A 25769-nucleotide genomic window follows, 5' to 3' on the forward strand; every position below is an offset into this window, starting at 1 on the left:
TTTTTTTTTTTAAATTTTATTTTGTATCCTCATTTATCTTTAGTTTTTCCTGTGTCAATATATCTCACCACACCAGTACCTCTGGGGGTGGGGGGTGTCAATAACGGTTTATCCCATAACTTATGCAGGCCTACGTGTGGGAAGTACATGCACGCACGCACGCACGCACGCACGCACGCACGCACGCACGCACGCACGCACTTACATACACACACACACACACACACACACACACACACACACACACACACACACACACACAAACAAAAGGTTATGATGATGTATGCACATATGCACACTCAAACATACTTGAGTGTACACACACGCACACACAGACACACGCACATACGCATGCATGCATGCGCGCGCACACGCACGCACACACACACACACACACACACACACACACACACACACACACACACACACACACACACACACACACCATAAGCTATGAAACACGTATAAAAATAAGTACATGATAATAATGTATGGTGGCTGTAACTGGTGGTGATGCAACAGTGAACCAATGCTTTCAGAAGGCTGCCCCCTACAGGAACACTGCTCACACTACAACCAGATCAAAGACACTTTAGAGTAGACTTGCATCTTTTCCTTTCCTTGCGGATTCAAAATTGTACTCAACCTGAGAAAATGAATGGTGGGGTTCAGGTTGTATGTGTTTCATCCCATCTCCCTGAAGCCATTATGACTGATACCTCCTGCAGGCTGCCCTAACAATATGCTGCAATGGATTTACCTATGGGCTTTTATGATATTGCTTTTTATTCCCAATTCTTTTCATGCAGTGCATTAAGGATTTCTCATTTTCGTGTCTGTAGGGGAGAGCGGGGTAAACTGAGACACTTTTTTCATTTTCTCCCCTCTAGGCGAACTAAAAGATATATCAGTAAAAATGTACACATTTCCCAGTAATTTGGGATGTTTCCTAACAATGGAAGTTATCAGAACATATTCAAGACAAAAGGCAGAGAAAATATGATTGTTTTAAAAAAAGTGGTCTTGTGTCTCAGTTTACCCCAGGACCGGGGTAAACTGAGACAGACCAGAGAAATCAATGGGGTAAAGTGATCCACTCACTTTTTTCACTTTAAAACTACTATAAAAACACAAAAACCTGGTTAACCGGGTTAAATATGCGCAATACAAAAATGTACCAGACATTCTTTTAATAGGCTTTGTCCTGTCATTTCCACCCATGTGTCAAATAATGTGACACATGGGCAGAAGGAAAAAACTAAAAACCCTATAAAAAAATGATAGAAGGGTTTACCAAACTTTCCTCAGTTGATCCTTATGTAATTTCTCATGTAGAATCTATTTCTGCAAAGTATATTGTTGTATTGTGCATAACTAATGAAATAATTCGCATATTTAGTCAAATATGCTAATTATCTCATTAATTATGCACAATACAAAGAAATATATATAAAAAATGGATTCTACAGGGGAAAATACATTAGAATCAACTGAGAAAAGTTTGGTACACCCTTTAATCAGGTTTTTACAGGTTTCTCCCTGTCTTTCATGTTGGGATAATGTGAGATAGCGTCTCACTTTACCCCGAAGCAATTGTCTCAGTTTACCCCACAGCCACATTTTGGGAAAAGGGATATTTTTATCAATTCAGGGTAATCTTCAGCTAGCATCGATCACATGGATGTATAAGTTGGTAGTTCATCAACATGTATGATATAAAATGTTCTCCCTGCATCAATTTGCTTTGACACAACAGCTGATTATGTTGACAGCAAGAACATTTACTTTTACATGCAAAAAACACATTTTTGTGAAAAAAGCATGTTTTCTACAGCACTATCAGGTCTCTCTTTTCATGACAAGTGGGAAATTCAAGGGGCTTGAAAATATAATGGTCACATGACCACAAATGTGTTCCATTGCCAAGATAAATGGAGCGTCTCAGTTTACCCGGTGTCTCAGTTTACCCCGCTCTCCCCTACAGCTGTTTAATGTATGTTGTGCCCCGAGTGAAAGATGGGGATTTTTTTTTAAAGGAGACAAAAGTAAATTTTGCTCCTGACTTTTAACGTGTGATAACTTGACAGTTTTGAAACCCACAGTGCATGCTGTCCTATACCATTTGACCTTGTCACTACAAACTATATAAGCCATCGTCTGATTCATTTGGAAATAGGAATAAACTAAGGTTAACATGGACTGGTCTATTTTTTTTTACTTCTTCCTCATGTTGTAGTTATCCCCCCCCCTCATTAATACGCACACATCACACCCACTTGTCCCTTTAATTTTTCTCACTGCAATGGAAACGGCTCATCCACCATCATCAGCTCTCCACTCTTTGATCTTGTGGTTGAGATGCACGCATGCGCTCCTCATTGGAGCCTCTGCGTTGTCTGGAGTAAGTTGGATGTTGCGCGTCTCTCCAGCTCGTCTCTCCTCCTGACTGGCAAAAAAAAAAAGGAAAACATAACGGATCATATAAACTGTTGCGATGGGGAGGCACAGGAAAAACCACGTTGGGATTTGGACCTTTTTGTTATTAGCGACTTTTTTTGGCGACTCTCAAAGGTATAAAGGGAAATTGGGTTTCGAATTCTATCGTCTTGTGTTTGCATGCCATGTAAGCCTGTTGTCAACCACTTTCAACCTGGCGATACCTATTTTTGGGCATTCATGGGCGAAAATCTTGCCCAAAAAAAAGAAAGAAGGGGGGGAACACGAAATAAAAAGAAGAATAGCCGACCTACAAGCTCGATGCGACGTGTTGTGAGCTTGTAGGTCGGTTATTATTTTTTTTGGATCAGTGTTTTTGGAACAGGGCTTGAGTGTTTAATGCATGCCTGGTGTGTGTTACTAATAAGGTATTTGTATTAAACCTCTCTGGCTCTCCCCCCGTGCAGCGTCAAGGATATGAGAGATCCAAGCAACATGCCTCTGGTAAAAGACACCGTGGACAGACTGATGAAGGGATACGACATTCGGCTGAGGCCAGATTTCGGAGGTAAAAGCAAAAAAAAAAAAAAAAAAGGCAAAATAAATAAATACATAAAAAATAAATAGTGTAATATCCCCCCCCCCCATCTCAGCCAGCGATTTGTGACGTGCGATGCATGTTTAATGAATCAATCGCAAAAAAAACAAAAAACAGGCTCAATTATTTGCGTGGCCATGAACCTCGCTGATGATGATGCCCCCCAAAAACATTATGACATTTTTTGGGGGGGTTTGTTTAGCCTATCCATGTCGTTTGATGGATTGCGTGCTCTAAGGTGGCTTTAACTTGCTTTTTTAACGATTTCCACCGACAAGAGGTTTCATACACGCAAGTACACCGGAGAATAAACGGCAAACGAGCCCAGATGTGTTTAGCCAAATAAGCAAGCCATCATAATCATCATAGGCTATGGTAATAATAGACGTTTGGCGTTGCCTATAAGCAGGCTACTCTTGAATAGGTTGTTATAGTCAGTCAAGCAGCCTGACAGATATACGCGCGTCACGAAATTCTGTAGAATTTGGGTGATGAGGGGGATTTTTCCCTGTCTCTCATGATCATATAGCCTATTCCTTCTCCTTCACAGGTGCGCCCGTGGCAGTGGGGATGAATATAGATATAGCCAGCATAGACATGGTGTCCGAAGTCAATATGGTACGTACATCTAACATCTTCATAATTATAATCTACTAATCTTACTAATTATGGAGGGCATGGCTGATTTCTAGTCAAGCAGGCAAATCATTCAGAGTACTGGCGAGAAGGATCAGACTATGAGTCCCCCCAGTATAGCTGTTTTATAAAAATTGTTTGAAAATAGCAGATCTATTATGCACTGTAGATCGGCTATTCTCAAACGGCCTGAATGTATGTCAGTATTATTTTGATGTGAGAAATCGCCTCTGTGTTATTGCGTACCGCTCTCAGCAGCCCCTGCGTTTTCACTGCCATGGTGGTGGTGGTGTATTGGCTGCATTTGAATTCAAAACACACGCTCACTGGCGCACTTATACGCACACCCTTGCGCGCACGGAGAGCTGTGTGGTGCCCGTGTGTTTCATGTGTCAAGCGTTGGTGCTATAATAGCCTATAGGCCTACTGTTGACGTGTCTCTCTGTGCTGTTTGTCGCCCCCCACCCCCCCAAAAAAGAAAGAATAAATAAATAATAATAAAACAAATAAAAAAATAATAAAACAACAACAACAACAACAAATAATAAACATAAAATCCCATCTCTCCTCAAATCCACATCAATTTGATTTGATCCTCGGTTCTTCTCGGTGGGGTATTATCATTGCGTTGGTGACTTAAATGATATCCCCCAGCCCCCCACACACCTTGTCAAAGATCCTTAGTGACCCAAATATTCAGTTAATAATGCATGTTTTGTGGTCATACAACAGCAGCAGCAGCACACCACTGGAATATTTTTTACCGGGGTTCCTCTCTACCCAAAGCGTCACGTGTCGTGCTACGAGTTGGGGAGGACAGGGGGAAAAGTTCATCGAGTCCAAGAGCACCACCTATCGATCCGTTTGACAGATATACAGTATGAGGCCCGACTGCAATCATAAGGAGATTCATAGCCTTGAAATTGACTTGTCACAGTGGGTTTTAGCTCGCCTATTTATTTATTTTGACCGTTGATTTCTGTCCATTGGAAAGAATCTATAAGAGATGATCTTGTTCAGTGAATTCAGAGAGTGATTTATTATCACGAAGCAGCCTGTGTTCACGGAGCCAGATAATATACTGTAAAGGTGTTATATAACCGTGCGTAGGCCTATCTGGAGACTGAAGGAGACATGGTCTTTGATTAACAGTTTCCAATATGAACAATCATCTATATCGTCGCTGTCGGACAGAAACCTCGTATCTCCCAAGTTTCAAATGTGTATGTTTTTTCGTAAAGCAAAGCCCTGCTTCATCATACAAGACTGTTGCACAAAAGTAGTGAAAACAGCGGATCTACCGTTGTGTGCTTGTAGATCGGTTGTTTTCACTAGTTTAAATCATTTTTAAAATGATAAATGCAAAACCAACGTTTTTGGACAAGGTTTTCACTCGACACCGACGATATGTTTATGTAAACCATATTGGATGAGTTTGAGTGTGCGTACAGGCTAATGCTTGCCAATGCTTGACAAATGACTTGTAGCCTAGAAGAGCTTTGGTTAAGGATGATGCAGGGAATGGGGAATCCCCGCGTGCGCGCGCGCACACACACACACACACACACACACACACACACACACACACACACACACACACACACACACTCATACACACAGTGTATTCCTTGCACGCATTGAGTGAAATCCCTGTACGCTCAGCAGGCAGCCATGTCAGTCACCTCTGTTTTGCTCCAAAGGGTTTGTCTATCTTCTCCAGGACTCTTGAATCCATGCAAGGATTCAAACACTACAGCTGTGGTGTGTGTGTGTGTGTGTGTGTGTGTGTGTGTGTGTGTGTGTGTGTGTGTGTGTGTGTGTGTGTGTGTGTGTGTGTGTGTGTGTGTGCGCGCGTTCATGCGTGTGTGTGTGTGTGTGTGTGTGTGTGTGTGTGTGTGTGTGTGTGTGTGTGTGTGTGTGTTTAATCGCACTGTGCATGGACGAGTGAATGGCAAGTGACGTCACACGACAACTCCCTGTAGCCACGAGTGCGCTCGTCTCTCGCCTGTCTTCTCGGAGACGCTCCCATCCGGAAGAGCATGCTGTCATCTCTGTCACTCTGAGTGTTAAACTCTTGAGAGTGTACACATGTTGCATTTGTTCACTCTCAACAGTTCAATCAACAACACTGGAGGATTGATTGTGGGGTCATGTGATCAGTGACATCATGAAGGTGGACTCTGCAAGCAAGAGTACACCTTCATGATGTCACTGATCACATGACGCCACAATCAATCCTCTAGTTCTAGGCAACACAGAAGGGGGGACTTACCACACAACTTTAACACTTCGGCAGCCGAAATAGAATGGCTTGTTGGTAGATTAGCTGTGAAATTTCTATTATTATATTATGATCTGAACAGCATTCATTTTACAAGACCCATCTGCGCAATATCAGCGCAATATTATCGCCCCAACAACACCAAGGCCCCGGTTGTAATTCTCACCATAATCACCAGCGAAATGGCTCAATCTGCATTGGCATAGAGTGGCGGTTTTGGCCGAGGCATCTTCTCCCCGTGCGTTTCGTGTGCGCGATCCGTGCAAGTAGATGTGTGCGCATATAATCCAAGTATGACTGTACGGTCGATGTGAACATTTTCGCTAGCTTAGCCCCCAGCACTCCAGCTATGCTAATGCTATCGTCTAAACAGAAAATGGATGGGAGCTGGGAAGGTTGGCTCCGTCGAAAACATCTTGCTATCTTTACTTCAGTTCGAAAACATTCAATCTACAAGCTCACATTATAGACATGCCCCCTCTCATTCTGCATGAATCACAGTCACAATTCGTCACGGAGCTTGCAGGTCGACTATAAACCAACACGGAACATTAGCAAAGTTGTGTTTACTTTAAGCTCTTCTTTCCTCTTGAAAACGGTCAGCGACTAGCGAGCTGTGTGTGTGTGTGTGTGTGTGTGTGTGTGTGTGTGTGTGTGTGTGTGTGTGTGTGTGTGTGTGTGTGTGTGTCGCGCGCGCGCGCGTACCTCCACTCTCTCCAGCCAGAGTGAGTGAGAACCAGCTGACATGTATCCGCTATGCGACGCTCTAATCACGGCCACAAGCATTTGGAAGTCGGCGTGTCTCCCTCCCAAATTACCGCTGTTTCCTTGGCTTCATAGCCGAGGAAATGAACTTGAAGCCGGGCTGAATGAATGAGAAGACACCGCTTAGTACCGAAATTAAGTCGGGAGGTCACAACATTTTGGCAGCACCGTGGAGCCGAGTTTAGTCTGTTGACGCCCCCCCGAACCGGGGACGACGACCCATATTTGGGTTTGGACAGTGCCGAACCGAAATTAGTTAGGCTCCTTATAACGGTGTGAATCGACCCTAAGTCTGTATGAGTGTCCGTATGAGCACGAGACTGACGTCACACGAGACTAACGCCATAGAAAATCTATGCAGAGACCGACATCCCCGCAGCTGATGTCACGGACAGAAGGGCCCATACAAGGAGATATGCACGAGTGTCGTGCTTTCTACCGTGGTGTGATTTTTATTTGTATTTTTTATCTCTGCAAAATCATTGCTCCCTCCTCTTCCTCCGATTAATTTGGTTATGTCTACGCACCTCAATAAAAGCTAACGGCAGCTGAGTGTACGGTTATGACAAAATCAATATCTGTGTGTGGATGCAGTTTCGTGACCTGTGCTCAGGGCAGAGTTGCTTTGATCCTGTTCGTCAGGGCAGTCGCTCTTAAGATTAAAGTAATGAGAGAGAGAGAGAGAGAGAGAGAGAGAGTGAGAGAGAAAGAGAGAGGGAGGAAGAGAGAGAGATAGGGGGGCAAAGAGATAGGATAAGGATCCGAGAAATGGCCGTATATCGCCACTGTTGGGCAGAAACCTCGTATCTCCAAGTTTCAAATGTGTACTTTTTTTCGTAAAGTAAAGCCCTGCTTCATCATACAAGACAGGACTAGTGAAAAAAGCTGATCTACAAGCAGACAACGCCTCGCTTGTAGATCAGCTATTTTCACTATTTTAAATCATTTTTAAAATGATAAATACAAAAGGAACGGTTTTGGACATACAATATATCTTACCTTTATGAAACCCTCTTGTGTGATGTCAGAATTGTGGTGCTGGCGTTGCCCAGGAAAGGTTACTTACTGCACCATCCTTGTGTTACCTCAAGACAGAAAGCAGTCTCTCTCTGCAACGCTCCCTTTGATCAGCGTGAACCTTCCACCTGCACCGGCCCACTCTGATCTAAGCCTTCTACCATCATGAACACGAGTGCTGTGCATTGATGTTTGTTGTTGACTCTGGCACCAACGCTGGCTGATCCAGGATGCGGGTTCTCTCTTTACCTGCCAATGCTCACCGCCTGGACGGGGTTGGCGTGATTTGATCCTAGGTCTGTGCTCGTAAAGCTGAGATAAGTGCCGTCGTCGTGGGGAGGCTCGGGCTGCTGACAGCTGCACGGAGCATTAATTAGATTAGAATTAGTAGATTGATGCAGCTGTGAGGTTTTGTGCTGATATGAAGGATTTTCGGTAGGTAGAGGTGTAGTGTGTGTGTGTGTGGGGGGGGGGGGTGCATGAGTCTGTGTATATGATTTATGTTCTGGGGTGCCTTGTGGAGAGAGATGGATGGACGGATAGACAGACAGATGTATCTTTGTTTTAGTTTTTTTTTTGTGTTTTCTGGGTATCTACAGTATATACTGTACATCAGGGTTCCCCAATAGGCGGCCCGCGGACCATTTGCGGCCCGCGGGGGGCTACTGTCTGGCCCCCACCAACCCCAGTAATAATGGTGGTATAAGAGCAGCAACAACACTAGTACCGGTATATCGTCGTTGTCGGGTGGAAAACCTCGTATCTCCAAATTTGTATGTTCTTTTGCAAAGCAAAGCCCTGCTTCATCATACAAGGCTGTCGCACAAAAGTAGTGAAAACATCAGATCAGCTGTTTTCACTAGTTTAAATCATTTTTAAAATGATAAATGCAAAACAAACGGTTTTGGACATACAAGATTTTCATCCGACAACGACGATATCTGAACTGTCGCTGGAGTAGTGGGAATGCCACCGTCACCCCCTGCAATGTTGTGGCCCTCGGCTTGGTACCCAAGAAATAATTCGGCCCTTGGGGAAAACTAATTGGGGAACCCTGCTGTACATGATGTGTTTGTGTGTACAGTAAGTTGAGTGCGAGCGTGCATTTGTGCATGTGTGCGTGCATGCTTGCGTGTGTGTGTACACACACAATTTGTTGGTGCATATAATGCTAGCACATCCGTGCACGCTCCGGCGCCTTGCTCATTCTCCAGAGGTGTGGCCTGTATGGAGGCACAAAGGTCACTGGCGTTGTTGGGGCGATGGAGATGATGTGCAGGTCAGCTGGCAGCGTGCCACCAGTCTGCTCTCTCCATGACATTACAACAACATGTGCTATTCTGAGAGGGAAAGTCTCCTCCCAGTCCGAGGTGCGACCAGGAAGGCAGGCAGGCAGGGAGGCATCCCCGGGAATGTGGCGCAAATGTGATTATCATAACCCAGACTCACCCCCACCCTCTGGCCCTCTCTCTCTCTCTCTCTCTCTCTCTCTCTCTCTCTCTCTCTCTTGCTCTCTCGTGTCTTGTCTCTGCCTCTCGCTGTTTCTCACACTCTCAGTCTCTCTTTCTCTGTCTTTCTCTTACTGTGTCTCTCTCTCTTACACTCACGCACACACACACACACACACACACACGCACACGCACACGCGCGCACGCACGCACGCACGCACACACACACACACACACACACACACACACACACACACACACACTTTTAGTATTTCTTCTCCCTTCGCTAATTTCCCTCACTTTCCTTGCTGATGTTGCATTTGCATAACGCTTGTTTGTTTTTGCTAATGGTAGAGCCATTCAAACCTGTGCTATTGTGCATTTAAAAAGTGTTTTGAGCACAGTTAGGAGAACTGAATCAGTTTGGTGTTCTCGTATGAGAGGTGAAATGACACTGCATAGTAATGTCTTTAACATAACATACATGCATAATGATTGAGCGTGGCGATGCGTGCATAGTCGATGTTGAGGCTGGAATAGAGAGTGATCTAAATGAGGGGGTATATTCTCTCCTTGTTCTTTTCCTCATTCTGCTGGTTAATTACATGTAAAATACCTGCGGTTGGTTGTTGTTAAGATGGGGACTGCCAGTGCTATAATACTATTCCGCGAATGTTAATTAGCTGGCTGCGAATTAGAAGATTTAAACAAACCAGCTGTGGTGGCTTCTGGGATGGAGGAATTAGTGGGGCGTGAATGTTCCCTTTATTACGATCATTATCCTGACAAGCATTCATTTCTTTACACGAGGAAGGACTCTGGCCATCAGATAATGTGAGCTGATGACCAGAGGGAAGTCTGCGTTCGCTCCGTATATGAACCAACGCACCGGCTCCTGTCTGAGAATTAGCAACCATTTTGATCTTGTTTGTCCGAACCGATCCCGTTCCATTTTATTTTCAGCTTGTGGAAAATAAGCTTGTGTTATTTTTACTCATTGTTGCTATGACAACACTGCCTTTTCTTTTTCTTTTTTTCCCCTTTTTGGTGAATCAAGGGAAGTCAATGAAGGCAAATCAGGTTTTCTGTGGGCCTTTCCATCTCAAGGCTTTTGACAATTCTTGTGAGGTTAAGTTAGTTCTTTTTAAATTGTCTCTCCTAATTGAAAAGCCGCAAATGCATGTCTTTTATTGAAGTAGGCTAAGTTCAGTATATTTGAATATTTGAATGTTATTGAATCCTAAACCTGAGCTGGCTGCTTTTGTTTGTATTTTATTCAGTTCATCTGTTTTCACAAAATTACTATAATACAATGGATTTAAAACAGCAAGAACTGCAGACACACATTTCTTTACAAATATACTGACCACTTTAGTTGGTTGAGGTTGACCATACTTTGTTGACCAGATTGGAGGCCACTCCTGTTCGCTCCACACAAAATATCCTTGTCGAAAATAGCTGATCTTGTGATCTTGTACAGTAGAATATTCACCCCTGGGTAGAAACGCTAGAGTTTGATTGATTGATTGAAGACTTTATTAGAAGTTTGCATAGAAAAAGGTACAGTTTCATGACGGTACAGTTCACTGGTACAAGGTCAACTAAAAGGATCCTAGGAAAGCACTTGGCTTATTTACACAGGAAACCATTGAAGTATCTCATATAACACTAGAAAAATATTGTTCCTTCGAAACAATTGTGGGCTCGCTTCAAGCCAGAAAACAATGGCTATAAAAGTACAAAATGTCAAGATCGCAGGCAGTGCTCTCTTTGACGTTACTGACGTCAAAGATTGGTCCATTTTGTTCCAAAAATGTGTTGTGCAAAAGTTGACCCGCTGGTGGCGCTATAACAGGCCAATGTAAGAAGGGTGGTATCTGTTCCTTGACCTATTGGGAATGTGCTTGCAAGATTTCACGCACATTGCAGGCTGTGTTCATGATTTGAGGTGTTTTTGGCTTTGGCCACTTTATCGCTGCTTGCAGCTATATTCATTATTATTATTTTTTTTGTGTGTGTGCACTTCATAGGCATATTAGATAAAGGTCCTTAGATTGTGTGTAGAATGTTTCATGCAAATTGCAAAAAAAAATCCTAACGGGTTTAAGTGTTTCACAAACTGCTCAAAATGATATAGCGCCCCCCTTTGGCCAATTGGGGTAAGATTGGTTTTAGTGATATTTGGACTAACACTCTACATCTTTGCCAAATGCCATGAACATGTTACTTTGCATGTATGATTTAGAGGCAGAAGAATAATTTGCATAAAACTGCAATATTCATTGAATTTATTTTAAAAAGCATGTTTCAATTTTAAAGAAATCCGATCTGACAGATCTTTAGATATCGGTCCAAAGTTCACGTAAAAAAAGTTTTGTGCACGTGGAGCGAAAATTCCAGAATAAAAGCGGGTTTACGCGTTTTACAAACTGCTCAAAATGGCGGAAAATCAAAGGGCGGAGCTTACTTAACAACGACACAGATGTCTTCCGCTTGAGTCAAAGCACGCGTGTAACAAGTTGCATGTCTTCAAACGAAACGAGTCATGACTTATGCCCGTTTGAAGTTTGAATTTTCAAACGCTTCGTATAGCGCCCCCCTTTGGCCGATTGGAATAAAATTGGTTTCAGTGATACTTTGACTAACCCTCCACATCTTTGCCAAATGCCATGAACGTGTAACTTTGCATGTATGATTTAGAGGCAGAAGAATAATTTGCATAAAACCGCAATATTGATAGAATTATTAAAAAATTATATTTCACTTTAAAAGAAATCCGCCGAGATTAGTTTGACCGTATTGGTCCAAAGTTTATGTGAAAAAAGTTTTGTGCGCGTATCGAAAAAAAAACAGGAGGAGATAGATTTTTACTGTTTTTCATATAATTCCGAATTGTGGGAGACCTAAAAGTCAGAGGTCAAAAGTTAGAGGGTAAAAGTTGTTCGGCATGAGGAGACGCATACGTGTATACAGGTTTCATGACTGTAACTCAAACACAGCATGAGCTATACCTGTTCAAAGTTCGCACTTTCGAAGGCTTCCTACAGCGCCACCATTTGGCCGATTGCTATAGAAAACTAGAAAATATTGTTCCTTCGAAACAATTGTGGGCTCGCTTCAAGCCAGAAAACAATGGCTATAAAAGTACACAATGTCAAGATCGCAGGCAGTGCTCTCTTTGACGTTACTGACGTCAAAGATTGGTCCATTTTGTTCCAAAAATGTGTTGTGCAAAAGTTGACCTGCTGGTGGCGCTATAACAGGCCAATGTGAGAAGGGTGGTATCTGTTCCTTGACCTATTGGGAATGTGCTTGCAAGATGATTTAGAGGCAGAAGAATAATTTGCATAAAACTGCAATATTCATTGAATTATTAAAAAAGCATGTTTACATTTTAAAGAAATCCGATCTGACAGATCTTTAGATATCGGTCCAAAGTTCACGTAAAAAAAGTTTTGTGCACGTGGAGCGAAAATTCCAGAATAAAAGCGGGTTTACGCGTTTTACAAACTGCTCAAAATGGCGGAAAATCGAAGGGCGGCGCTTACTTAACAATGACACAGATGTCTTCCGCTCGAGTCAAAGCACGCGTGTAAGCAAGTTGCATGACTTCAAACGAAACGAGTCATGACTTATGCCCGTTTGAAGTTTGAAATTTCAAACGCTTCGTATAGCGCCCCCCTTTGGCCGATTGGAATAAAATTGGTTTCAGTGATACTTTGACTAACCCTCTACATCTTTGCCAAATGCCATGAACGTGTAACTTTGCATGTATGATTTAGAGGCCGAAGAATAATTTGCATAAAACCGCAATATACATTGAATTATTAAAAAATTATATTTCACTTTAAAAGAAATCCGCCGAGATAAATCTGACCGTATTGGTCCAAAGTTCATGTAAAAAAAAGTTTCGTGCGCGTAACGAAAAAAACCCAGGAGGAGATAGATTTTTACTGTTTTTCATATAATTCCGAATTGTGGGAGACCTAAAGGTCAGAGGTCAAAAGTTAGAGGGTAAAAGTTGTTCGGCATGAGGAGACGCATAAGTGTATACAGGTTTCATGGCTGTATGTATAACACAGCATGAGCTATACCTGTTCAAAGATCGCACTTTCGAAGGCTTCCTACAGCGCCACCATTTGGCCGATTGCTATAGAAAATAATAGCACACTTCGCCACTGTAAACTGAACACATTGATGTTTTTATTTTCATTTTCTCACTAAGTATGTAGGAGTAGAACGGAACCGAAGTTCCCGTCTACAGTATGCATGATAGATAAATAATGACAAGAACTAAAGTGTGCTCGCCTATAGGCGAGCCCACAATAATAGCACACTTCGCCACTGTAAACTGAACACATTGATGTTTTTATTTTCATTTTCTCACTAAGTATGTAGGAGTAGAAAGGAACCGAAGTTCCCGTCTACAGTATGATATGACTGATAGATAAATAATGACAACATCTAAAGTGTGCTCGCCTTATAGGCGAGCCCACAATTATATGACAGACGGATAGAACACAGTACTATGCAGTAGATATAGTAAAAAAAAAAGTAAATAAAAATTAAATAAACAGTGCAAAAAAATATACAGATATACAAATATACAGTAGGTAAATACAAAGAGGGGTCAGGCTGGGCTTGGTTTGTTATTGCCAGTTGCGAATGGCTGCCGCCTGTAAGTGGTTTTTCAGGCCGATTTTAAAGGATGCTAGGGAACCACACTCCTTTAAGGCCTTCGGTAGGGGCATTCCACATCTTGGTTGTATAGCAGAAGAACGAGTTTCACCCTTTGTTTGAGTTGACTTTGGGTTGAACGTGATCTGTTGGTGTTGTAATTGTGGACGTCCTTAACGTTTATAAAGTATTTTACCTAGTACATGGGTATCTTAGTGGTGTAGTGTATCTTGTACACCAGGCCCATTGCACGTTGCTGTACTGTGTCATCTACTCTGAGCCACCCCACTCTTAACTGGTGAGTAGTGGTGAGGTGAGTCTGATAAGAAAGGTTAAGCAGGACCCTAATTAGTTTGTTTTGGGCTGTTTGGAGCTTAGTTTTCAGGGCTTGTGGGGCGTCACGATACCATACGTGGACTCCGTAGTCAAAGAGGGGCTGGATTATTGCACCAGCTATGGTCTTCAGTGTGTTGAAGTTGACCAGTTCATGACATGACATCATGTGGCATACTTCAAAAGCTCAGTGTAAGGATCCAATTCACAGTGTTAAAGCTCCTATGACACGGCCCAAAATGATCAGAGTATGATACAGTAAGTCACGTGGTCTCTCTGAAAATAGTTTGAAACGGCGAGCGACGTATGTATGACTATGGTCTTCCTGACCGGGAGAAATTCATGTTGTGAGCTTGTAGCTCGGCTCTTTTCTGTCACCACACACACACACACACACACACACACACACACACACACACACACACACACTGTTTGTGTGAGCAGCAGGGGGAAAAGTCATTCTGAACAGTCAACATTAGCCTACTACCAACACTGTAGGATCGCTACGGTGCATCCAGTCGACAGAACATAGCTGGTGAAAACGTCCAGAGCATGGGAGGAGAAAGTTTTTGTTTTTGACTTGTACATTTTTAGCTGGAAATATGCCATGAAGTTGCAGAATCTTTATAATGTTTATGCCTGCAACTGCTAGATTAAAATTTTGTTATATAAATTTGCCAGCTTTGCAGTGTCACAGATTCAATGAAATGCACGCTAAACTCTTCCCCCTCGCCCCATAACAACGGATAACCATTAGTACAGTAAGTACAGTAAATGAATTTGATTGGCTTGTTCCCACAATGACATCATCTAAATATTAGCAGATAAAATAGTAGTTTTCCCCTTTTTTTATGTCAGCGACCCTCTCCTGAATACATTCTGATCTATTTGCAGCTGATCTGTGTACAGTGAATAATAAAGTGTAATGTGATGTACAGTACCAGGTATAAGCGGCATAAAATCTTTGATCTTTCAGTTTTTCAATAGTGCTATTTCACTACACAAGTATTAGCAAAGACATTTACTAAGCTGTTTTGATTGCACGACCCAGCAATGTAGAGTCTTAAATACGTTGTTATTAAGCTTTAGCAAAACGGTATAAAGATTTAAGACAGCTTTACATAGAGTTAGACTCTTTGCTTGGGGACAGCCAAGTAATACTCCTGTCCTGGTTATATTGCTGATGGTGTCCTGAAATAAAATCTATAGATTCTATGTGTGTGTAGTAAACCTTGCATTTTTATTTTGTTGACATGAGATGCTATTCTCTGGATTCTATTGCGATATACGATATAGATGTGTTACATGATATAGCCTACATACACTGATTTAGATTTATCAACCAATCAATCGATCAGGCTTCAAATAATATTCCTTTTGCATTCCGTTGATGTAGCAAGTTACTTCAGTTCCAAGCATTTTTTTTGGCTCAGAGAGTAGTGTTGTTATGCCTATTTGCCTATTTATTCATAAAATGTGTTCATCATGCCCAGAGTGGACAATGGAAAGACGTGTGTGTGTGTGTGTGTGTGTGTGTGTGTGTGTGTGTGTGTGTGTGTGTGTGTGTGTGTGTGTGTGTGTGTGTGTGTGTGTGTGTGTGTGTGTGTGTGTGTGTGTGTGTGTGTGTGTGTGTGTGTCTTAAAAACAAGGAGTAAGTTAGCCAGCCCCATTAAAACCAATTTAGGCCTAGAATTATTGAATGCTTTAACCAGTGAAAAATAGCAGATATACAAGCTCACAGCGCGCCACAGCTTGTAGATCTGCTGACCTTTTCACATTAACTGAGCTTCAGTTAACTGAGCTTCAGTTAACCTTTTCTGGCTAGCCATATTGCTGACATAGAAACATAGGGTTTTTCCAAAAACCTTAGAAGGATTCAAAAGACACTTATAGAATCGGGTCAAAATCCAAATTTTCACGATTTTTCAAAAATAGCAGATATACAAGCTCACAGCGCGGCACCGACAATAGTTAAAGCATAAAATAATGATACACAATGATGTGTATCCGTTCTGAATGGGTTAAAGGGCTTTAATGTGCTGATGGCTCCCTAATGGATCTGTCAGACTCTGTCTGTATTGAAGTTAAGTAGCTGAAAAATGACCCAATGGGAAGGCGAGTCATAACAGTGTCCATGTTGTCACGTCCCCCGGGGGGGTAGCGGCTCACTCAGAGCGCTCCAAACGCCGCCTTGACCGCTAATATTTAATTTGATGCATGTCCAGTCGACAGCCGGCAGACATCGCCTCCTGTGGTGCAAGAAGTGCCTCTGATTATTATCATTTTTCTTCACGTCGGTAAAAGTAGCAATACCATAACATATAAATACTCTCCTTGTAATTCTTGATTTAAGTCAAAGTAAAGAAGTATTGGCATCAAAATATACTTAAAATGTATAAAATTTCTTTTTTGGGGGGGGGGGGGGGGGGGGGGGGGAATTCTCACAAAGTGTTGACGCCACATGTGAGCTTGTTAATCGGTAATTTTATAATTTTATAATATAAACTAGGGCATAAGTGGTTAATATTGTTTTGTATTAATAATCTAAATCTGCAAAGTAGCCTACTTAACTAAAGCTGTCAAATAATTGCAGTAGAAGTCTATCCAAATAAAAAAAAAATAATCAAGTACAGAAAATGTACCTCAAAATAGTGCTGAAGTGCAGTGTAGTACTTGAAACACAAAGCAGAGCAGTGTGACCTGACATCACCATCAGCTGACAAACTGCAAGGAAAAGGGGATAAGTGGCTGACAAACCCACGCTCCTATAGCCTCCCAAGTGCATAGGGCCAAGCAAGAGTTCTGTAGTACTGTATACCTAAATCTCCTTGTTTCTGGTACTTCATTCCCAACCCCTGTGTGTCTGCTACTGTACATGCTTAGCCTACTCTTTTTGTATTATTATTTTCTTACTCCTCGCCGCATCTCTTTTTATGTATGTGTCCAACTGCTGTACAGTACAAGTGAATTTACCCCAGATCAATAAAGGTCTGTCTGTCTGTCTGTCTGTCTGTCTGTCTGTCTGTCTGTCTGTCTGTCTGTCTGTCTGTCTGTCTGTCTGTCTCATTGTGTTGTTGATGCGTTCCTACTACAGTACAATCCTCTGTGTTAATTTAACCCCTTATAACTCAGAGAAGTGTGCAAGGGTCCATCTGGTTCCATTTGAACACACTCCGAGTTGCAATTTTACAGTGCACGATATATTACTCAATGCTCTCGTGAGACCTGGGTCTCTTGATGGATGAGGCATGCAGCCACCGATCATCATCGTCATTATCATCGCCAGATTCTACGCGGCTTTTAAGACAGAGTTACCGGGTGACAGGATATGATAGATGACAGCATTAGGGACGGGGTGGGACAGGGTGCTAGAGGCCTGTCTTGTCCTATATGCTGAAATGCACAAGACAATATAAGAGGAACGCTTACATTCTTGCTCTGGCGGGAGTCGTTCCAGTGGGCTATGCTTGGCCATTAGTTATTATTAATATTATTATTTTACTCCTAGCTCGATCGATTATATATCTGTCTGTCTGTCTGTCTGTCTGTCTGTCTGTCTGTTTGTCCGTCTGTCTGTCTGTCTGTCTGTCTGTCTAATCTTTTTATCAATCGGAACATAATATGCTTGAGCCGTCGTCAGAAGTGATAGTATTTGTGTCTTTTGCTGAACTAAGACATTAATGTCAACAACACTCTGTATTTAGTGTATTCGTTTCAGTAACACACTGACACACTACAGCGGTTCTCTTGCATGCATACTGTATACTGTATATATGTATGTATATATGTATGAATATATGTGTATGTATGTGGGGTCCGTTCAATATCCCGACGGGCTGCTGTTTCGACTAGCGTCGGCAGGTCAGTTACTCGTCACGGTTACTGAGGTTAAGTTTAGGGTTAGGGTTAGAGTTGGGGTTAGTTTTAGTCGGCACACTGATGCGGACCCTATGTACCGGTATGTGTATGTATATATAACCCTCTAGCCTTAGTGACAACTCTACTCCGACCACTTTTTTCCGTCTACACTACAAAGGTTAGACACGGTCCCCTCCTTTTTCCCCCTCTACACCAATCATCTTGGTGTAGTTGTGACGCATTGTGAGCTTGTAGATCTGCTATTTGTGCCGAATGTTTACCCCAGAGAGGGGAACGTGGTTACGGACTAACACTATATGCCTTGTCCAATGCCACAGAGCAGCAGCCCTGCCATGTGGGCTGTCCTGATTGCTTGTAATGCAGGTCTTGTAATAACTGTAAAGCTGTCAGTTCTGTCAGAGGAACACAAGTGTAGTGCGTGTCAGTGTTGTCAGATTCTTAATGGGGGGGCGGTGGTTAGCCCTGTCTGTCTGCTGTCTGTCTGTCTGCTGTGAGGCTGTCGCTGTGGATGCTAGCCTGGATGTTTGGAGGTTTATTCTTCCGTTAGCCAAGGCCTTGTTTGCATCCTTACTGTATGACATGTCGGACGGAGGTACATACAGTATAAAACTGTTGCTTTTCAGGAAATGGGAAGAAAATTACCAGTGTTCCAATGGATCCAATGTAGTTATTATACAGTCACACGCTCTTGTTAATACTTTTCTTTGATTCGATATTTGTAAAGTCCACACGGACACACTCACGGCAACCACATTCACTTTCACTTAAAAACAAACAAAAACTAAACAGCAGGAGATCTACAAGCTCACAACGCGTGGTATCAAGGCACGTTGTGATCTTGTGTAGATTGACTAGTTTTGCAATTTTTGTGTGACACTGCAGTATGACGTAGTGGTTTCTGCCAGACAGCAACGGTATTCAGCGATGTCTTGTTCTTCTCACCCCCCAACTGTGGGCGTCCATGATACGTGTCTGATAGATATGAATTATGATACATAATTGTATGATTTGTGTATGAGGCTCATATGACCATATAAGTTATATTATGAACTGAACTTACAGTATAGGAGACCATATTTTGGTTGTATACTGTAAGTTCAGGCTAATGGATTACAGGTCCTACGAAATCATGTTTTGGTTATACTCTATGTCACTAGTGGAAAACTACCAACACTCTACGTGTCTGTCTTCTTGTTATGATCTGGGAACGAATGAATGAGTCCCACGACCTAACTGTCATGTACTGTACTCTTTATATACTGTATGTAACTTCCATCTGGGAAGAGAGAGAATTTAGCAAGCTGCCACTAGGGTGGTATGCTCACTGTATTGTCTTCCTTGTCTGACTCTCTTCAAATACAGCAATTTATTGATAGTCCTTTGGCTCGTCTCTGTCTCATTTTGATTATGGATTTATCCATATCCATATTTATTTAACTTTATTAATAATTTATTCATCAGTGTCCCTCACGATACGTGTCCCTCACGCAGCACGCTATGTGTCCCTCACAATACGCGTCCCTCACCGAGGCTCAAGCCTGATTCTTGCGATGTCACACGATGGTGTCGCTTGCCAAAACAGACGATTTTCTGCTATTTTTGGCTAGCAACACAGTTGTGTCCTTGAGTATTATGAAGTACTAGAGGTTCGGGGCCGATCCGACCAATATGTCTTAGTGTGGGTCGGCTTTGTCAGAGTACCCTTTGTATCCATCTGTCTGTGTCCCTTTTGTGCCCATATATGGAGATCTCTGTATCTGTTGGCGTACCTGTGTCCCTTTTATGCCCAAATATGGAGATCCCTGATGTCATTAGTTTATGCCCATACCGATATATTGGAATCTCCATATATGGGCATATTGGTTGGATCGGTGATTTTGGACAACTGAATATCCATCTATGCCCATATATGGACATATCGGTAGGATCGGCGGCTCAAGACAACTGCATATCCGAAAAACTCAATGCCCTTGGAGTGTGATAACGTTCCTTGCCGATGCACGTTTGAAGTTGGTCGCCCAGTCGGCCCTTAAGCCAATTTCAATATAGAATAGGATGAGTGGCTGTCTGTGCCACGGTACTGCTGGGTTTCTGTCAAGGAGACTGAAGGTCATACTATGGTCTGAATGTGAATTCAGGACTGAATGATGAGTCTGTTGTGGTATGTGGAGCATTGCGTGTGTGTGTGTGTGTGTGTGTGTGTGTGTGTGTGAGTGAGAGAGAGAGACGCTGTGTGTGCATGCAAATGCGTGTGTGTTTGTGTCTATGTGCCATCCACATACAGTCCAGTACATCTTTTGTGTCGTAAGTAACACTTACGACACAAGTGTTACTTAACACTTAGAACAAAATACACTACTTTTATGGACGGTCTCCATGGGCACATTGCATCTTTACTGCTCTGAAATGACCTTTAATTCGTGAGCTAAAGCTATTTTCAATTCCACAGTGATAGTGATTTAAACTAGTGCTAGCATGAGGATAGAAACAATTTGATTCCCAGCATCTCTTATTATAAACTCAAATTCCCATCATCATAAGCGTCTAAATACAGTAATAGCAGGGTTGTTGAGGCTGAGTAATATTGATTTAAATTACTATTTTTTATTGAAATGGAGTGTGATATCCACAAAAACAGCTGCGCTCTCTCAGCACTTGGGGAACATGTTAGTAATTTGTGTGGTCACAAGCATACAAACTGAATTGTCGACCCATTCCTTCCCTCCCATAACCACTTAAACCCCATTTTATACTTTTGGAATGTTGACATCCTTTAAACTTTGTTGACTAAATAAAATAAAATATATCTATGAATTCAAGGGGTGAGTAATTGATAGAAAAAAAGTCCTTTTGGGGGTGAACTATCCCTTTAGCCCCCCTCACCCGACCCCAGGCCAGGGTTCTCAAAGACAATCCTCATTTCCCCTCAGAAAACAAAACAATTATATACAAAACATCATATATATATTTCTTTATTATTATTTTTTTTTTTAAGATTTGATTTAGGTACAGTAGAGCAGGTGAATGGTTTATTCAGCACCATCTGTGAAGGCCGTAATTACACTGCAGCGCAGCCAGGAGGCAACTCCACACCCAGGTGTTGTTACTGGGCATCTGCCTGTAGCACGCTCTGAAAACACACTAATATATGTGTCGCAGTATGATTGGAAAAACAGTCCGATTGAAAAAGGTGCACTTGTTTTCACCTACGGAGGACGTGCTCTGTATGAAGGGGACTTGAGCCACGAGAGGCTGAGCGAGGTTAGGTGGGCGACTCAACGTGCTGAGTGTTGCAAAGTCACCTTCAGCCGACTCAGCGCTGTCCGAGTTATGTCCCGATAGGGACCAGGGGGGAAGTTCTGCAGAATTAAAGATGAAACAAACCCAGAACAACTATGAATGGCTGCTAATTTAGCTGTTTTCCCCTTCAGCTGGTACCAAAAAATCCCATCCAAGTGAATGGGTTATTGTTGAACTTTAGACTGGATTTTATTACCTTAATAAACATTGTCATAAATACTTTATGGTTCCAGTCGCTAGTTTAAAGTCTTGTTTGAATCACCATGAAATGAGTTTTGTTAAAATATGGCCCCATTTATTTTAGAATTTATTGCGACCGTCAGGGAGCAGTTTACTATGAAAACCTCCACCGGCCGTCCGTCCGTCCGTCCGTCCGTCACACCTTTGTGACCATCAACAAACGTCACACCTTTGTTGATGTTTAAATCGAAGAGTCTTGGTCAAATACTTCTGTTGGTTTCTGCACTGATCATTTATACAATTCAGCTGTGTTTGCTCGTGTCATCATGATGAGGTCATAAATCAGCCATGCCCAAATATAGATTTTACGGGTTTACATGCTTACTCAGTTATTCGTTATGTGAAAGTCCTATGACGTCTATGATATCTGACATCATCATACATACATTCCCTTTTATGCCCATAAATGGAGATCCCCTCTGTAGAACCAGCCACTGACATCACTGTAATGTCAGGGGAACCAAATCCCTTTTATGCCCATATATGGAGATCCCTGTGATGCCAGGGGAACCAAATCCCTTTTATGCCCATATATGGAGATATGGAGATCCCCGTGTTGCCAGGGTAACCAAATCCATTTTATGCCCATATATGGAGATCCCTGTGATGCCAGGGGAACCAAATCCCTTTTACGCCCATATATGGAGATCCCTTATGTCATCAATATTAAGCCCATATCTGTGAATATCTTTGGGTACCAGATGTCTCCATATATGGTTAAATGGTCCGATATACATCACTGGCCAGAAGACCAAGAAATGGTGCAACCTCGCCCTTTGCTTTTCTCCCTATAGGCATCTTACTGGTAGGTAGTTTAATGAGGAATGCAGTATGGTGGTAGGTAGGTAGTTATGGCCTTTGATGTAAGATTTTCACTTTCTAGGATAACTATATTTGCTATTCCCAGATGATGCCCTTTTAGGGTACCCCTCATGCCCATATATGGAGATCCCCAGGCTTTACTAATTAACATAAGTTTTATGCCCATATATGGAGATCAGTGTCCCAATGTCATCAGATATATGGGCATAAATGGACACAGGCAAACTAGATGGGCTGTATGGATATCCAGATGTGTGATGTAAGTGTTTTATTCCAAATGTGGCACCCCACAGACATATTTCCAGAAACAAAATCCCTTTCATGCCCATATATGGAGATTTCTGATGTCATCAATCCCAGGCCCTGTAAAAAACATGGTTGCTATGGTATGAGCAACTTATGTCTCCATATATGGAGATTCAACTTCAATGAGTAACCATGGCAAACTGTCAACTGCCCGTATGTCTTGATAATTGGTAAAACAAACTTTTGGCCTATTTGTGGAGATAAGCGACCAACGGTCGCTTATCTCCCGATTAGGGAGTCTTACTGGTGATAAAGTAGGGTATGCAGTAGGAGTGGCGTGGCTACCCACCCTTCACCCTTGTCTCTTCTTCTTCTTTTTTTCTGCAAGTTTAACACACAAGCACACTGTAACCGTACACACTACACACGCACACGCACACAAACCACATCCTTCTTACCACCATAAACCCTCAAATTGTCATCCGATGTCTTCACTAATTTTGATGGTGCTTTAAGAAATCGCTTCTCCGCAGACAGAATGCAGAGAGTGATTGTTGCTTGTTCTAATTCCATGGCAGGATATTGACAAAATCAATAATTTCAGCATCAAAATATTGGTGTGGCTGCGACTGTGGCCACAGGCATCTCCTCGTTATCATTTGTCTCAATTTTCAGATTTAGTCATATGGGGGTGGGCTTGCTGTCACCAACATAATTCAGTCCGTTTTGAAGCATCTGAATTACACTTCTTTATCTGTGTAACAGCTGGAATGGCTGAAGGAGATGTTCTTGTGGTTAACCACTTAAACCCTACTGTATTATACTTAGTTGACCGGGACTGGGAAACCCCAGGGGTCTACTTAGCGGAAATAGCTGATCTACAAGCTTACAACGTGTCACAAAATGACACATTGTAAGCTTATAGATCTGCTATTTCTTACATTTTTGGAAGAAGTTGGAAAACATTTTTCAACGTGGAAACGATTATGACGGTTATACAAAATAATTGCATGTGATCATGCCATGTATCTCCATGGTAACGGAGCTTACTTAAGTCTTCCCAACCAATCATACTGTTATAGTGCAGTGGCTCTTAAAACTTTTCCTGACAACAACGACCCCCAAATTAATATGTATTTGTGGACCCCCTTCTGAAAACATTTTTCTTCCAGGGTGGGGGGTACAGCAGTGGTGGGTTGGTACAGCACACAGAGGACCGATTATATGTATATAAGCATTATATTTATACTGTTAACATTGGTATACTGTAGACGGGAACATTGGTGTACTCTGCTATTGTTCGTACAGAGTAGTACAATGTCTGTTGAATATAACATTGTTTTTTGCTGTTGTAAATGTCGTTATTGTTTAATGCTGCTACAATGTTCAGAGGAGCCGAACAAAAGTGTATTTTTACTCTTATGTACCTAGAAGTAAAAAGTAACCTTGAACCTTGTTTTAGTTGTGGTTTGGACTCTGCCATCCTCTTGACCTAGAACGACTATATATAGGATATATATATATATATATATATATATATATATATATATATATATATATATATATATATATATATATATTTATAGGCCTACCTTACATTTAGAAGTCCCCAGACGTATCGGTGGACAGAGATCTCTGATCGTCTGGCACTGCGAGAGGGTGAGCTAGCTGCTCGATTGTTGCTATTTTGATGCTGATGCTGCACTGAGCATCTCAGCTAAAGTGTATCGTTAATATTTAACAAAATGCTCTTATCAAATATTCCTCTCCTGCATGCTTGGAGCAAGGTTTTATTTCAAACGGGGACGAAATGCAAACTTTACTGTGGTCGCTTAGCAACCGCCGTCACAGTCCTAAAGTGAGGTCGCAGTGGTTCCCTCTGCACTTTTCTAGTTCTTGTTTTTCACTGGTCAAAGCACTCAACCCCAGTGATTGAATCAAAGTACAGATACTCCTGGTCAAAAAAGTACCAGTGGCAACCACTGCAGACTGCAGAGTCTAGCAGTCCGGATCCATTTCCAGTGTTGAGGAAGCTACTTTGAAAGCGTAGCTCGTAAAGGTACAAGTAGTTCACCATGGTAGTAGGCAGTAGCTTGATTAAGCGACATTTCTACCCCTGGAGACATTTTGCTTGTAAACAGCTATATAGAAATAGTAATTCAACTCCTATTTTTGCTTCCAGACATGAGATTCCCTCAAAGCAATCAGGATGGAATAAAAAAAGGACAGTTCTTGCTTTTTCAAATAACACAGTGGTAATGGTAAAATAAAATGTATATTATATTCGTTTCATGTTATTGCTCAAAATTGTAACTTGTAAATTGAGTTACAAACAATGCCCCCAAAAAGTAGTTGAACTACTTGACACGGTACAACACACATATAAATGTAGTTGAACTACAGCAAAATGCAGTTTCATGTAGCTTAATGCTCCCCAACACTGCCCATTTCTGTGCATCCGATTTGGGCGAGCACCTACTGTACGTACAGTATACCAGGAGGAGGGAAGCCAGGCAGGGAGGTTGATGCTTGGGCAGCAGCTGTCACTGGGGACTCCTCCTCACTGGCAACACAGAAAGGTGTGGGACTGGGGAGTCGACTAAATTTGGGAGGAAAAGGGGTAAAATAATTGGTTACTCTGAATTATATAAAAAAAAGAAAGATCTTCTGTCATGACAGGTTGTTTTATCTGCTCTTGTTTGGATCTTATTTCTGTGTGGTGGTGGTGACAACTACCAGTGAATTATACAACCTAAGACATGGCAAGCAGCTGAATGTAGGTTTGTGGTGCTGTAGTCAACTCTTCTTCGGTACTCCTCTGTACTTTTGTGCAAAAAGTGGCAAAAGTTGAAAACTGAAGATGTCATCTCTTTGTCATTTCCGTTCACGGAAATGTATTAAAAATATCTTTGAATAATATTTTCGAATCTTCAAAGGGAACTTTGAAGGAAAACCTGCTGTCATCTGTCAACCGCTGGAGCTTGTACTTAGACCAGTGGTTCTCAACATGTGGGTTGGGACCCCCAGGGGGTCCCCACATGATTTTGGGGGGGATCCTTCCGATGACAGTGAAGTGACAATTTAAGGACTT

At 42.1% G+C, this 25769-nt stretch overlaps 1 protein-coding gene across 2 annotated transcripts in view; it reads left to right on the forward strand.

Annotated features, from left to right (window-relative positions):
- Positions 1-2494: 2494 nt before the first annotated feature.
- gabrb2a (gamma-aminobutyric acid type A receptor subunit beta2a) overlaps positions 2495-25769 on the forward strand; it is a gene marked incomplete at both ends in the record, with an annotated part of 68345 nt that continues 45070 nt past the window's right edge. The window contains 3 exons of one of the 2 annotated variants that reach the window (XM_080745567.1): positions 2495-2571; positions 2904-3004; positions 3585-3652. In XM_080745567.1, coding sequence (XP_080601693.1) covers positions 2495-2571; positions 2904-3004; positions 3585-3652 — 246 coding nt within the window. Of the gene's footprint in view, positions 2572-2903; positions 3005-3584; positions 3653-25769 lie in introns of those variants that run through there. The other variant, XM_080745568.1, reaches the window with a different exon arrangement.

This window comes from Nannobrachium achirus (genome assembly GCF_963921795.1).
Source record: "Nannobrachium achirus genome assembly, chromosome: 17".
Taxonomy (NCBI): Eukaryota; Metazoa; Chordata; class Actinopteri; order Myctophiformes; family Myctophidae; genus Nannobrachium; species Nannobrachium achirus.